The sequence below is a fragment of the Sinocyclocheilus anshuiensis genome, unplaced genomic scaffold (assembly GCF_001515605.1).
Source record: "Sinocyclocheilus anshuiensis isolate Anshui unplaced genomic scaffold, SAMN03320099.WGS_v1.1 scaffold392, whole genome shotgun sequence".
Taxonomy (NCBI): Eukaryota; Metazoa; Chordata; class Actinopteri; order Cypriniformes; family Cyprinidae; genus Sinocyclocheilus; species Sinocyclocheilus anshuiensis.
Genome location: NW_015557091.1, coordinates 725,994 through 741,240, shown reverse-complemented (window position 1 = coordinate 741,240; position 15,247 = coordinate 725,994). Strand labels below are relative to the sequence as shown.

At 37.6% G+C, this 15,247-nt stretch overlaps 3 protein-coding genes across 4 annotated transcripts in view; all 3 read left to right on the top strand.

Annotated features, from left to right (window-relative positions):
* LOC107677234 (rab11 family-interacting protein 3-like) overlaps positions 1–7,634 on the top strand; it is a 28,289-nt gene extending 20,655 nt beyond the window's left edge. The window contains exons 6-14 of one of the 2 annotated variants that reach the window (XM_016472055.1): positions 30–164; positions 1,258–1,293; positions 1,708–1,795; positions 2,791–3,035; positions 4,486–4,567; positions 4,795–4,932; positions 5,012–5,167; positions 5,711–5,851; positions 5,927–7,634. In XM_016472055.1, coding sequence (XP_016327541.1) covers positions 30–164; positions 1,258–1,293; positions 1,708–1,795; positions 2,791–3,035; positions 4,486–4,567; positions 4,795–4,932; positions 5,012–5,167; positions 5,711–5,851; positions 5,927–6,040 — 1,135 coding nt within the window. In that variant the 3' untranslated portion in view covers positions 6,041–7,634. The remainder of the gene's footprint in view (positions 1–29; positions 165–1,257; positions 1,294–1,707; positions 1,796–2,790; positions 3,036–4,485; positions 4,568–4,794; positions 4,933–5,011; positions 5,168–5,710; positions 5,852–5,926) is intronic. The other variant, XM_016472056.1, reaches the window with a different exon arrangement.
* A 1,579-nt stretch (positions 7,635–9,213) lies between these two features.
* LOC107677123 (telomere length regulation protein TEL2 homolog) lies at positions 9,214–10,682 on the top strand. Its single transcript, XM_016471912.1, has 4 exons — positions 9,214–9,305; positions 10,008–10,363; positions 10,475–10,529; positions 10,677–10,682. The coding sequence occupies exons 2-4, from the start codon at positions 10,062–10,064 to the stop codon at positions 10,680–10,682; spliced, it is 363 nt and encodes a 120-aa protein (XP_016327398.1). The 5' UTR covers positions 9,214–9,305; positions 10,008–10,061.
* Positions 10,634–15,247, top strand: part of telo2 (TEL2, telomere maintenance 2, homolog (S. cerevisiae)) — an 8,306-nt gene continuing 3,692 nt past the window's right edge. The window contains exons 1-11 of the mRNA XM_016472191.1: positions 10,634–11,032; positions 11,128–11,408; positions 12,181–12,249; positions 12,339–12,486; positions 12,561–12,663; positions 13,453–13,521; positions 13,619–13,760; positions 13,865–14,001; positions 14,115–14,215; positions 14,750–14,836; positions 14,928–15,016. Coding sequence (XP_016327677.1) covers positions 10,731–11,032; positions 11,128–11,408; positions 12,181–12,249; positions 12,339–12,486; positions 12,561–12,663; positions 13,453–13,521; positions 13,619–13,760; positions 13,865–14,001; positions 14,115–14,215; positions 14,750–14,836; positions 14,928–15,016 — 1,528 coding nt within the window. The 5' untranslated portion in view covers positions 10,634–10,730. The remainder of the gene's footprint in view (positions 11,033–11,127; positions 11,409–12,180; positions 12,250–12,338; positions 12,487–12,560; positions 12,664–13,452; positions 13,522–13,618; positions 13,761–13,864; positions 14,002–14,114; positions 14,216–14,749; positions 14,837–14,927; positions 15,017–15,247) is intronic.

Below are 15,247 nucleotides of genomic sequence, written 5' to 3'. Positions count from 1 at the left end.
CCTTCTCTCCTCTCCTCTGGTCTTCTCAGCCCCAGCTCTTTCCCTGCTAGTTTCCAGAGTTTCCTTCAGTCGGAGGCGCTGGAGTTTTTCTGCACTCACTGTCATAAGCAGATCAGTCGTCTGGAGGATCTGTCCACGCGACTGCAGTGGCTAGAGATGAATAGGTAACGCACCCGCAGCATGTGCACGCCTCCCCTGCATGTGTGTTGAGTTTGGCCACTGTACACACACACTGTCACTGTCTGCATGTGTGTGCTTCAAGAACTTGCAGACATCTATACAGTGTCACATGACTCGTGTTGGTTTTGATGTGAAGGCTCAGTGTTTGTACATTCTGTAGATGAAGTTTGAGGTGAACATAAATGCTCTGCTGTTGATGCTGTGGTGTGTGTTGTGTGTGTATTTGATGCATGCACGATAGTCTTGAAGTGCTTTTTAGGTAAATATTTTCAAAATAATACAGGCTACATAATACAAATATAACTAGGCAGTGTTGATAGCTTAAAACACATAGGTAAGCACATTTCTTAAAGAGACGGAAGCTTAAAAATTACAATCCTTTCATCATTTACTCACCCTCATGTAGTTCTAAACCTATATGATTGTATTTATTTATTTTACAACACCATTGCATAGACAAGAAAAGCTCAAAAATCTCAGTTTTTATTTTATTAATTCATAAGGTTTTAGAATGACATGAGTTTTCATTATTGGGTGTACTGTACCTTTAAGAACTGTATAACATTTTGTTACTATTCTACCTGGGTATGCATTAAATATTCAATAGTCAGTTTTTCCAAAACAGAGTAAGAAAATGAGCCTAGGAAACATAATTTATCCAACTTTAATTTAACATATTAATATATGGTATTTTGTTTAAAAGATCATGGAAAGCCTGGCTTGTCCTAAGCGGCAGTAGGGAACAGTGATGAGGGTGTTTTTTTGACTATGAAGAGAATAGACAAAGCTGTTTCTCTTGGTTCAGACTTGCGCAACAGGAACAGAATCTCCTTTCATGCATCCATGTTACACCTCCATAAATACAGTGCTTATTTCCGTGTACCGTGAGGTCATTACCATTGAAAGAAGAGCATTGATTCAGCATTCAACCTGCAGAAAGAGCTGACGGCCCCAAACTTCAGCGCTTCGCTGGGTGTTTTTTGACCTGCGGTTCACAGGTCACGGATGGAAAGAGAGTTTTTCCTCTTTGCCGTTCTTTCTTCCTGACCCTTTTCCTGTTTGTGCTCTCTCTTATAGTTCCAGCAAGAGGCTGTCCAGTAAGAAAGCAGCAAGGTGAGATCCTCCCTCTCAATGCACCAAACGTCAGTTTTAAGGACAAAACGACAATGGGAAACTTTTGTGATGTGTTGCATGTCATTTTGGATGTTTTTTTCTTGTTTTCAGCAAAAACTCACTTAGGTTTTGATAAAAATTTTTTTAGAAAACTTAAGTAATTTTGCTTGCAAAATTAACAAGACTTTATATCTTGCAAATTTTGCAAGTAAATGTATTTTCAATTAAGAATGTTTAGAAAACTAAGACAAAAGTACAGAGGAGGAACATCATTTTTTGCAGTGTTATTAGTCAACTATGTCTAAGTTTGCTGCTCCAGCAGCAAGAAAAAAACCAGTCTGGACCAGCATGGAAATTCATGCTGGTTTCCAGTTCAGCAGGGAACATGTTGAAATGTTTGCGTGTGTTTTTCAGACACTTGCAGCAGTCTGGCACTCTGGATGTCATGGGAGATCTGACTCGAGACATCTTGGACCTTCCGGATCGTGACATCACAGACAAGGTTCGGAAACTAATATAGAAATTTTGCATCAAACTGGTTCAAATCGTGCATTTGATGTGAATTAGGTTGTTAGTTTTGTCATCAAAGGGCAAAAATGTAACTAAAATATTAATAAAAAGTTAATATTACCATGATACAATATATTTCTACCTTGATTTATATAACTCTTTATACAATACAGATTATTTCAAATCAGCCTCACAGTAATAAACAGGAAAATAACACAATCAATGATGCAAACCTTTTCAAATATTAGACAAATTCTAATTCTGCTGTCATTATTCAGCTTAAGTCAGTTCAATGTTGATTCAATTCAGTTCAATAACTGTGTAAAGTTCAATGATTATGAAACAAGCTCAATTCAGCTATAAGTATCTCTACAGAAGGCAATAGTGTATATGCTGAGTCAATTCAGTTAAATAATAGTGCTTATGTTGCAAAAGTAATCACTTAAATTTTTTTCTGCTATATTTGCAGTTTCTGTGCCTCAGAAATTATACATTTAAATTATTTTAGCAACGTTTATTAAATTAAAACTAGGTTTTTAATATGCAGTAACAGCTGGATATTATGTCAGTTTAAATTCATAAAGACGCTTTTGTTGGAATATGATTTCATTCAAAGCAAAACGTTACTGGTGGATTAGTAAATTATGATCGATTTCAACAGATGATTGCAAGATTATCTTTCTATTTTGACAAACCTTCATTCATGTTTCCAGCTGGATAGTGTTACCTTTGTGGCATTTAAATTAGCTCAATTTGCAACAACAATATTCAATTTAAAACAAATAAAAAACCCATTAAGCAATTCACTCATAAAGCAGTTCTGAAGAAGACAATTGTGTCATTATTCATCTCATCTCAGTTCAGTTCAAGTTGTGTTTTCATCTGATAGTGACAGTGCAGTCAAAAATGCACACATGACATGGACGGAATAGAAAAACGGATAGTTTTGTGAAAGCATGAGGAACGAAGGCTGTGTCTGTCCTGCAGGTGTTGCTGTTGGAGAAGCGTGTGTGCGAGCTGGAGAAGGACTCGTTGGAGAGCGAAGAGCAGCATGCGCGCCTGCGGCAGGAGAACCTCACTCTCGTCCACCGCGCAAACGCTCTGGAGGAACAGCTGAAGGAGCAGGAGCTGCACTCGGAGGAGAACTTACTCACGCAGACCCGTAAACACAGAGATGCTCTGAACAAACTCCAGCGAGAGAGAGACCTGGAGATCGAGAACCTCCAGGCCAGGTGAGGGCGGACAGAATATATCTTTAATGATTAATGTAGAATGGCATTTTGAGAAATTTCGCTGTGGGCGACCAACAACGTTTTAGCAGTTGAAGTCTAGTCTGGACACAATTGCTTTGATTGCAACGGGCTTGTCAGGGTTAAACAACAAGATTTTTTTTTTCTGCTTTGCACTTTCCCTGACACAAAAATTATACATTTCAATTTTTGTACTTTTTTTTTTTAAGTTTATTTATGGTGTTTTATGCCTTTATTTAGTTAGGACAGTATAGGTCGACAGGAAGTGAAGTGGGTGAGAGAGAGGGGGATGGGATCGGGAAAGGTCCGCAAGCCGGGACTTGGAAGTCTTGACACCCAAAAACGCAATGGCGCTGTATGTCGGCGCGCTGCCCACGAGGCCATCGGCGTCGACCATTTCAATTATTTTTAACATGGATTTATATATGTACCAGAAAAATATTTGTTAAATTATATTTTTTAGGTTTTTAATATGCAATAACAGATTAGATATTATGACTGTTTAAATTCACAAAAACACTTTAGCTGGAATATGTCACATGAAGCAAAATGTTTCTGGTGGGTTAGTAATTTTTGACCCATTTTAACAGATGATTCCAAGATTATAATTTTCTTTTAATTTTGACAAATCTTCATTTATATTATCCAGTTATATAATGTTACTTTTTAAACAATTTGGAACAACGATATTCAATTAAAAAAACAATGTTTAAATCAAGTGAATGCAGAGACTTGCTTGCTTGTGGGCTGTGTATGTCATGAGTCTTGCATCATATACTGTTAAGCACATTTGGAGAGGTGTAATTTTATTAACAGTCCTCCTGAGAAGGTCTTTAGCTCAGGTAACGCATCTTCAGTGTCTTATAATAGTCGAGAAATATGAAGACATGCATCATATGCAGCAAATACTATTTCTCACGGTTCATATATTCCAGGATGATTATAGTGTTGTTATTGTTAACTAAAACTATTAAAAATGTTTGTGTTAATTGAAATAAAGCCTTGGCAACTAACTGAGTTCTAAAATTACTGAAACTAAAATTGAAAAAAAAATAATAATAAAAAATCAATTAAAGCTACATAGAAATATTTATTTAAAAACATAAAATTACTAAAACTTTGAAATTAAGTCCAATTAAAAATTTTAATGCAATAATACTATATAAATAATACTTAAAATAACACTACAGTTAAGAGCTTTAATCTGTTATTTTGTCTAGTTTTTTCTGTGTGGATAAAATGTGTCTGCCATCTAGTGGAGAACTGCAGAAATTAAAGGAGCTCTGAGATTACTTGGCTCAGCATTTAATATAATCCGGCTGTGTTAACATGACTTTTTTTTTTCTATAACCCAGTATTGTTTTTGAATGTTTTCATTGTGCACTCTGCCCAAAAAGAAAATATCATTGTGCATTTTTGTCTGTGTGTTCAGGTTGCATCAGTTGGATGAGGAGAACAGTGAGCTGAGGTCATGTGTTCCCTGTCTAAGAGCCAACATCGAGAGGCTGGAGGAGGTACCAACACACGCAGAGTCTCATACACATCTGTAGATTACATACGAAGTCCAAAATGACCTGTTTGTCACATCTGCCAATGATGAGTGAATTAAGAATGGTTATTGACTATCAAACCTATTTTTACATTATTTTGATTCGTTATTTTAGTCACGTTTTACTCTTATTTGTTGCCGAATGTCCAAAAGAAAGTCCAAACGGTCTCTCAGATGGAGTCATTTTTGCAGGAAAAGAGGAAACTTCAGGATGAGGTGGACGACGTCACAGATCGATTGAACGAAGAAATCGAATCTCGCAGGAAAATGGCCGACAAACTGAGTCATGAACGTCATACGAACCAGAAAGAGAAGGAGTGCACTCAGGGGGTGAGAGGTCTTCTGTTTGGCTTTATAGCTGGGGTCACATGGTTGTTCATCTCTGTTAATGGCTTCTCTGTGTGTGTAGTTGATAGAGGACTTGAGAAAGCAGCTAGAACACCTGCAGCTGTTTAAGTTGGAGACTGAAGTGAGAAGAGGCAGATCGGCCAGCTCCGGCCTGCAGGAATACAACACTCACATGAGAGAGAATGAACTGGAGCAGGAGATACGCAGACTCAAACAGGTACAAACACACTCAAACTGGTAAGAACTGACTTAAACTGGTCAACACAGACTCAAACACAGACAAGACATGGGGCAAGAACAGACTCAAAACGGTAAAGACTGAGTCTTGAAACAACAAACCCTAAAGGCTCAAACAGGTAAAGAGACTCAAATTAGCCAACACAGTCTAAAAAAAACAGGTAAAGACCGACCCAGGACTCAAACTGGTAAACAGACTTAAATTTATTCAATTAAATTAGTCAACACAGACTGAAAAAAACAGATAACTACACACCTAGGACTCAAACTGGTAAACTCAGGCTGGTTAACACAGACCCAAAAGACTGAGATAGGTAAACAGACTTAAATTAGTCAACACACAATCTAAAAAACACATAAAGACAGACACAGGACTCAAAGTGGTAAACTCAGACTGGTTAACACAGACCCAAAAGACTCAAACAGGTAAACAAACTCAAATTAGTCAACACAGACTGATAACGACAGACCCAAGACTCAAACAGGTCAAATATCTCTGCTGTGGTTCTGTCTCTGTGTACAGGATAACCGCAGTCTGAAGGAGCAGAACGACGAGCTGAATGGGCAGATCATTAATCTGAGCATCCAGGGAGCAAAGAGCCTGTTTACCGAGTCTCTGTCCGAGTCACTCGCCGCCGAGATCAACAGTGTGTCTCGCACTGAGGTCAGTATTACACTATTGTGCTTATTTATGCTTTTGATATGAACACTTTGTGATATTTAATGTGTGTGTGAGCAGCTGATGGAGGCCGTCCACAAACAGGAGGAGATCAACTTCTGTCTGCAGGACTACATCGACCGCATCATCGTCGCCATCATGGAGTGCAACCCCTCCATCCTGGAGGTCAAATAATCACCATGGCGACGACCCTACCTGATTTATGAACTGAAACAGGAGGCGAGAGGCGTAAAGAGCAGAACTGGAGATGATGTGAAGAATCCAATCATTATGTTGATCAAATAATTTAATCATTCAGAGCACTGTTTGTTGTATGTGTGTGTGTGTGCGTGTGTGTGTTTGTATGTGTGTGTGTGTGTGTGTGTGTGTGAATGGCCCCGTCCTTCGGTTCCTGTGACTTCCCTGTGTTTTGGGATTGAGGCGCCCATTCCCTCTGTATATCTGTGTTCACAATTCATGGATTGAATTTCAGTATAAGAAACTTGTTTGTTTTAAGTTACCAGTGTAAGTCTGGTTTAACCGTCACACCGTTAGCCCATGTGAGGGACATTTGCTGGCCTGAGGGTTGAGCGTGTGCGTACGATTTTGCTCGTAAACGAGTTTTTGCTGAATGTTACTGCTGTTTTCTTTCAATTCTTATTTATTACGATGATGCAGAACGCAAAGGATCAGGGGAGACTGACACCCACCAAGGGAGTTCGCAGTGTTGCATTGTGGGTAAGGTCATCGGTCCTGTGCGATTTCTTGCTGAGAATATTCGTCTGCCGCCTCCTGTCGGACTTTGATTTTCTGTACAAAAGACTCACTGGAAATGTTCATTGCACTTCAAGTAATTTTATTTTGAGAAATTTCTGTTTGCTATTTAAATAGTTTGATAGATAAATAAGGTGAAGCTGTTTTATCAACGTTGGCGGGAAAAAGAAGCCGACACTGAAGCACTGAAGGGAATTCGAACCGTCAACAGAACACACGGGAAAAGGGACTTTTGCTTCATTTCTGCATTTCAGAACTCTTTATGTCGCTCTCTGATGAATTTGGGTGTAAATATTGATCTAGAACGTTTGGTTCTTGGAAACGTATTTTTATGGACAAAAGGAAATAAGATTAAGTTTCATTTTGTCTTCCACTTGACTGATCTCTTTTCGTCTGATCCAGCGCGCCATTATGGATGTACATCCCTCTCATCCGGGACAAGCATGTTTGATTTTCACTTTCAACTTTTTTTGGACCTGGAAAATCCAGTGGAAAATCTTAAATGAGTTTAAATGCCTTTGTTTTTGTTTTTTGGGATTGTGGAAAACCAGGCTGCAGTCCACATTTTTCTTTCCCCTCTCCTCTGACTTGCGTATTTCGTTAAGACCCGTCGATCAGTTCTTCTTATAGGACGATGCTGGATAACATTTGAGGACGATTCCGCTGCTGTCACGTCTGTATGGCTGTTTTAAAGCTACTGTAATGATACTGATGGACCTTAAAGCGCAGGAACGTTGCTTCTGTAAACTTGAATACCGACTCTCCTTCCTTCATTTCCTTCCAGAGACAATAAGGGAAGATCTGAATCTACTGCTCTTGATCTGTCTGATGTTAACAGCTGTTGTATATGATTTAAGATATATCAACACACATCTCCAGTGTCCAAAGACAACATTTCACCGCTTAGAAGGAGTTCTGCTTGCCACTTAGACTTTAAAAGACTAATAATAGTTATAAATACATGTTAATAAAAGAAAAAGGACTCCTCATAATGAAGGATACAATTGTAAAAAAATGATGTTTACTCTAATTGTTAAGATTGCTGTATAAATGAAAGATATCAGTATTGTCTTTTGTTGAATGTTTTGCTTTCTTTTGAAAATGCCCCCATAAGATGTATCTTTTACTGTTTGGGGGTCTTATAGATTTTCAAATAATTGTATGAAGGTTCAAAGAAAAATGAAAATAAAATTAGTCGCCAATAAATTAAGTGCAAAGAGGTTCTTTGTGGATGTTTCTTTTTTTTTATGCGTCATAAGCCTGAACATAAACACCAAACAAGAGCAGAATAGAATAGAATAGAATTGATCAGTGCGAATGCATGTCCTTACGGTATGGATAAACATAATCAGAGAAACAAGCCAACTTTTGGGCCTGTTCTACAACTTTTTGTACTTTTTGAGATTGAACAGCAAATAAATTAATGAAAATAAAATGCAAAGGCATTTGAAAAACCTGATGCAATCATTGAAATCCAACCCTGTTAACCCTTGACCTACTGTATGTTTTTTATCCACCGTATTTTGCAAAATAAAGTGCCATTTATGCTACAAACCAGTGTTCATGATTATGATTATAAATTAAATCAATATGACAACAAATATAATTTTGTAATATCAAGTAGCATAACGGGCTGTTTTTGTACAGGTAAAATAACTGGAAGTGAATGACACCAGAAGTCTTTTATTATATTATTAAGATACAAATGGCAGTGCCTGTTATTACCTTAAAATGACAGACAACTGAGAGGCCACACAGCATTTGACCACTGGATTAACAAAAACCATTTCAGTTTCTTTTCTCAACATTTCAACACTGCATCAACTACCGATGAACACATTCATTTTTATTTGAATTATCTTAATTTAAATTAAATGATAATATTTTTGATTAAGTGTGTTATTTTGATTGTTGTTATTTTAAAATGATTTATTTTCATTTTCAATTTTTGTGATTTAATTATCAGCTTTCCATTAAACTAACAAACCCCCTGCAGTTCCTCCAGGAGCCCCAGTTTGGGAAACCTTGACGTAAAGTAACGTTTAGTGCACTTCATAATATTAATAACAAGAAATCGAATATATTTTCTTTGCATTTTTATATCAATCTGGTACGATATTATCCTATTTAAATCAATATGATAAACGAGTTAGGTCAAAAGTAATCAGAAAGTACTCTGATTATATTACCTAAAATGTGAAATGTAATGGATTACGTTACTAACTACATTTTTTGTCATGTAATTTGAAATCAGTAGCGGATTACAATCTTCAAGTAATCTTCCCAGCTCTGCTGATATAGGTGATATTATTAAAATGTTGATATTCATATAATATTATCAGTATGCTGTTTGTTCACACGTAGAAATGAAAAGGGAATTATTTTTAACAGTTTTTGGAGGGCACAAATGCTTTTATAATGATTAACTAACTTATTCCTGATGAACCTAGTAAATTAATTAATAAAAAAGTGATTAACAAAGAACAAGCCTGAGAAGGGTAGCGTGTTCTGTAGCGCCGTCTAGTGAACTGTTATGGAATGGTTATGATAGGAACCTTTGTTCAGACGATCTGCTTCTACACGGACACGTATTAGAGCGCAATCACATGGAGTTGTGTCAACACGACTGATGCTGCCAGTTATTTAATGTTTTATCATCACGGAATGACTTTAAAACTATAACCAAGTTAAGTACGTTTGCTATATAATCACTTACATACATTAACGTTACGGTATTCATATAGTATATATATGGTTATCCTATGAGGTTTGTAGTTATGCAGCTCTGATACGATCCTGTAAATCAATAATTGCATCTAATTTATTAACCTCTTAACTGTCACCCGTCCCCTCGGTGGGACACCTACGTTTATTTCACTATATTACAATTAAATCCTAATCTAATCATGACAAACTTTATATCGTTGGAAAGGTCTAAGACTTCCAAATAAATGTTTTTTTGTTTAAAAAATTATGTAGGAAAAGTAATTTATTACAAGAGTGCATCTCAAAAATCTACATCATAACAGGAGTTCTGACCTTTGTAGCAAAAAGTCTTCTTCGTTGCCTTTTTCTCTATCACACTTTAGAAATCATCAGAAATTATATATCAATTGAAAACTTAAAATCTCAAAATGCATCCTTTGAAACCCATTTTAAAATCAGACATTGCATTACCATGAAAATGGTACATCAAAATCATGTTACAAAATGTTTTTATTCATGAATTATAAAAATTAAAGTTTGGAATAGTGCACTCTATGTTCAAAAATGTGAGTTGACAGTTAAGGGGTTCATTTAAATGATTATATGTCGTATGTGACCCGCATATGACAAGCCTCGTCCAACTGCCGAATGTATTCAGTGATATTTTAATATTATGTTGCAGAAGTGATGCTGCATTAAACTGGATCTTCAGCCAAGCATCGGTTTCCGTGACGTCATGGGGTCCGCCGGTACCGAGGAGCCGGTGCGGCTGCAGGTAGACTTGTGCTTGAGGACTCTCTCCGCCTCACGAGACCCCGGGGAGATCGTGCACGCGCTGCGCACACTCACGCGCAACCTGGAGGACGGCGAGTTCAAGCGCCTTCACTACACACACGCAATTCAGGTGTTGGTGAGCGCGCACTGCTTCGGCGGGTCGTGTGATGATGAGGAGATCAAGAAGCTCTGGTGTGAGATGTTCCTCAGGGGTCCACCGGACCAAACACTGCTGCTTCTGCTGGACACCATCAGCTCCACAGGGTATGACATCAATATCTATCTATCTTATCTATCTATCTATCTATCTATCTATCTATCTATCTGTTATGTCAGTGCTGTACTAATGATGTGTTGTGTCTCTTGCACACACAGAGAGTGTGCGGCTCTGGAGCGATGCATGTCTGTACTGGAGAAGTTCAAAATTAAAGTTTGGAATAGTGCACTCTATGTTCAAAAATGTGAGTTGACAGTTAAGGGGTTCATTTAAATGATTATATGTCGTATGTGACCCGCATATGACAAGCCTCGTCCAACTGCCGAATGTATTCAGTGATATTTTAATATTATGTTGCAGAAGTGATGCTGCATTAAACTGGATCTTCAGCCAAGCATCGGTTTCCGTGACGTCATGGGGTCCGCCGGTACCGAGGAGCCGGTGCGGCTGCAGGTAGACTTGTGCTTGAGGACTCTCTCCGCCTCACGAGACCCCGGGGAGATCGTGCACGCGCTGCGCACACTCACGCGCAACCTGGAGGACGGCGAGTTCAAGCGCCTTCACTACACACACGCAATTCAGGTGTTGGTGAGCGCGCACTGCTTCGGCGGGTCGTGTGATGATGAGGAGATCAAGAAGCTCTGGTGTGAGATGTTCCTCAGGGGTCCACCGGACCAAACACTGCTGCTTCTGCTGGACACCATCAGCTCCACAGGGTATGACATCAATATCTATCTATCTTATCTATCTATCTATCTATCTGTTATGTCAGTGCTGTACTAATGATGTGTTGTGTCTCTTGCACACACAGAGAGTGTGCGGCTCTGGAGCAATGCATGTCTGTACTGGAGAAGTTCCTCTCTGCAGGTCGTCTCCAGGTGTTGTTGTGGTCCAGATGTGAGGTGGGCGGAGCCTGTTCAGACTCTCCCCAGCTAAGAGAGACCATCATTGGCCGCCTTGCAGCTTTACCCTCCATCACCTGCAACCATCTGCACACAGACACACCTGACGCCTTCTTACCACAGCAGTACTACCCACTGCTGGCCGCCAGCATGCTGGACTCCCTGGAGAAGACATGCTGCGCTCTCAGAGGTACACACATTCAGGGCTGAAATACTTGTAAATAAAGAAACCAACACATGCTTAAAACATCATTGCAACCACTACATATTTGAATGCATAATTGCAACCACCACATATGTAAAGCATCATGCAACCACTGCATATTTTAAAGCATGATTGCAAAGACTGCATATTTTAATGCATTGCTACAACCACTGCATATTTGTATCATCATAATCACTGCATATTTTAATGCATCATTGCAACGACTGCATATTTTAATGCATCATTGCAACGACTGTGTATTTTAATGCATTGATGCATCCACTGCATATTTTAATGCATCATTGCAACCACTGCTGCACATTTTAATGTATCATTGCAAACACTGTATATTTTACTGCATTACAACTACTTCATATATGAATGCATCATTGCAACCACATAATATTTTAATGTATAATTACAACCACTACATTCTTTAATGCATCATAACAGCCACTTTATATTTGCATGCATCATTACAACCACTGCATATTTTAATGCATCATTGCAACCACTGCATATTGTAATACATGATTGCAAAGACTACATATTTTAATGCATTGTTGCAACCACAGCATATTTTAATGCATTGTTACAACCACTGCATATTTGTATCATCATAATCACTGCATATTTTAATGCATCATTGCAACCACTGTGTATTTTAATGCATTGATGCACCTACTGCATAATTTAATGTATATTTGGTGTCCATCTGTCTTATTGTGCCTCGCTCACGTGTGTCTTTCTGGTATAGCGGGACAGGACTGCTCTCTTGGGTTTGTGGCTCAGGTTTTGGGAAAAGTGTGTATCCAAGGATACAGCTGTAAGTTTCATTTTTAAGTTACCAATGTAATTTCCTTCACTGATTGCAACCTGTCTGCTGCATTAGTATCTGTGTGTATTTCTATGTAGCTCAGATTTTTGAGACTCTGGCCCCCCGGCTCTCATCCCTGACCCGTGTGGACCCGCTGTGGCAGCGTGTGACGCAGAGACTGCTGGAGAAGGTTCCAGAAAGATGCACAGAGTGCGTCATCACAGGACTCATACGCAGCCTCAGTGGGTACGAGAGGAGGTTATTAACAGTAATGAATTCTTAATGAATGAATTGTTAGTTGACACGAGTGTGTGTTTCAGAGCGGCTGCTGTGTCCAGGCTGATGGGAAACCTGGTGGTGACCAATAAGAAAGCTCAGTTTGTTCTCACTCATAAACTGTTATTGCAGCAGTACCAGCACACAGTGAGTAATAACAACAATATAAATAACAACAAAATATTAACAACAAATAAGAATGTTACCTTTTACATTCTTTACTAAAAAGTAATATCTTAGTTTTTGGACACTGTAGTAATGGTAATACCGTCCTATTCTTTAAAATACTATAAAAATACCATGGTATAGGAATATTGTAATTATTCAAGACGTTGACATTTGCATCAAAATACCATTATAATTATCAGATACCATAAAAATTATTAAAGGATGACAAAATAAGAAAAATACATTCTCAATTTTTAAAGCATAACCTACACTGCTGTTAAAAACATAGTACACTTTTTTTGTTTTTGAAAGATGACTCTGCTCACCAAGGCTGCATTTATTTAATCAGAAATACAGTAAAAACAGTAATATTATGAAATATGATTACAATTTAAAATAACTGTTTTCAAATGTAATATATTTTAAAATGTAATTTATTCCTGTGATCAAAGCTGAATTTTCAGCATCATTACTCCATTCTTCAGTGTCACATGATCTTCAGAAAGCATTCTAATATGCTGATTTGAAACATTTCTGATTATTATCAATGTTGAAAACAGTTGTGCTGCTTCATTTTTTTGTGGAAACTGTGATGCATGTTTTTAAGGATTCTTTGATGAACAGAAAGTCCAAAAGAATATCATCTATTTGAATTGAAATTTTTTGTAACATTATAAATGTCTTTACTGTCACTTTTGATCAATTTAATGCAACCATGCTGAATAAAAGTATTGACTTTTTATTTTTCCTGTCTCTCTATGATCTCAGACTGCGTTGTTAAAGTCTGTTCTTGGTTATTTGGCTCTGGATTCAGAGCGTCGGACGCTGCTCAAACAGGTATGTTGATAGCTATTGTGTCAGTCGTTCTCATAAGTCATTTTTGCATGTAATGCAAAAGAAGTTGTTTAAGAGAAGTTCTAACTGATGTGTGTAGGTCCTTCGGAGTGTGTGTCAGGTGTGGTGTAACAGCAGTGCCGTCAAACACACGTCTGTCGAACAGCAGCTGTACGTCAGTAAAGCTTTGCTGCTGTGTGTGGCTTTACTCAGCCATTCTGAAATACAAGAACTACGACAAGGTAATGCACACGCATACATTCAAATGTGCAGCTTTTTTCCTTATTTAATTTATGTACAGCTGCATACATTTTTCTGGTGTATTATGAGGTTTCCTGTCCTACAGAGATGTTTCAGTGCATGCTGGGAGGTGTCCAGTGTCGTCTAGACAGCAGTATCGAGCGTATTCGTCGGATGGGTATGATCGTGGGCGAGTGTCTCAGTCACAAATTAGACACACCAGGATCACAATTAAAATTCCAGGTTAGCAAGATGAAAGCATCTTGCATATTGCAAAAGTTACAGATGTGCTCATCACATGTTTCATTCCTTGACTCTCAATGCTAATTAAGCATTGTCATGTTTTTATGTGTCAGTATGAGGCGGATGAGGAGACCAGAGAGCTGAAGTCATTAATGGAGTCTCCATCTGTTGAGGATGAGGATGATGAACAACAGCGGCCTGATACCTCCACTAGGTAAAATACACACTTCATGTCATTATTCTGTTTACCATATTTTCCGGTATATACGTTTTTTTTTTAATCATCTGAAACATGCTGCAGCTTATATTCCAAAACAACTTATGTAATGCAATTAATGTCAAGCATGGAAAACATCTGGGTTCATACAGCATAAAAGTTTATTTGTATAACACGTTTATATAAATTAAATAAATTAAATAAATTAGTATAGGCTTGATGTTTATAATAAATGTTGTTTATAACAAATGCCACTATAATTTATGTTTTTCATTCCTGTTCTGAATACCTTTATATTTAAATGATTTTTTTTTTTTGAAGTGAGCAGAACTAAAGTACATATTTCTAGTGTTTTTAATGTTTGCAAACGTTTGATTATATTTACCAGTATTTTGTAATAATAAAATGTGACTTTTAGACCGGTGTAACTTATTTTTTTCTTACCATGCAATTTTGAACCAGTGCAACTTATTTTAAAATTAAAATTTGCTCTATGTGACACCTCTATGACTTTTTGACATTTTGTTTCAGTCTTCAACCAGAGTCTAAAGTTGAGGGTTCAGCAGGTCAGTCAGTGCCATCAGAAGCTGGTCGCGGGAGTGATTCTGAACTGGACAGGTACACATAAACACAGATGAGAACTGTACGTCCAGTGATGTTGCTCACTGATAACATTTCTCTTGAAATGACGTCTCTATTCTTCTTTAAGTGATGATGATCTGACTCCATATGACATGTCAGCTGATCAGGAGAAGAAGAAATCAGCGCCTCCCCGTTACGTCAGAGACTGTCTGGAAGGTCTCTCATTACATATTGACTGGTTACAGTCAAAAAGTGTTATTTTAGTATTATTTACACAATATTACAGTTTTTATTAATAGCTTGAAGTATCTTATATTATTGTACTTTCAATTTTAACTAATGTTTTTAAGTAATATTGTTATGTGTACATGTCATTTCAATAAGTTTTTTAAAATACAATTTAGGTTTATTTACTATATATATATATATATATATATATATATAATT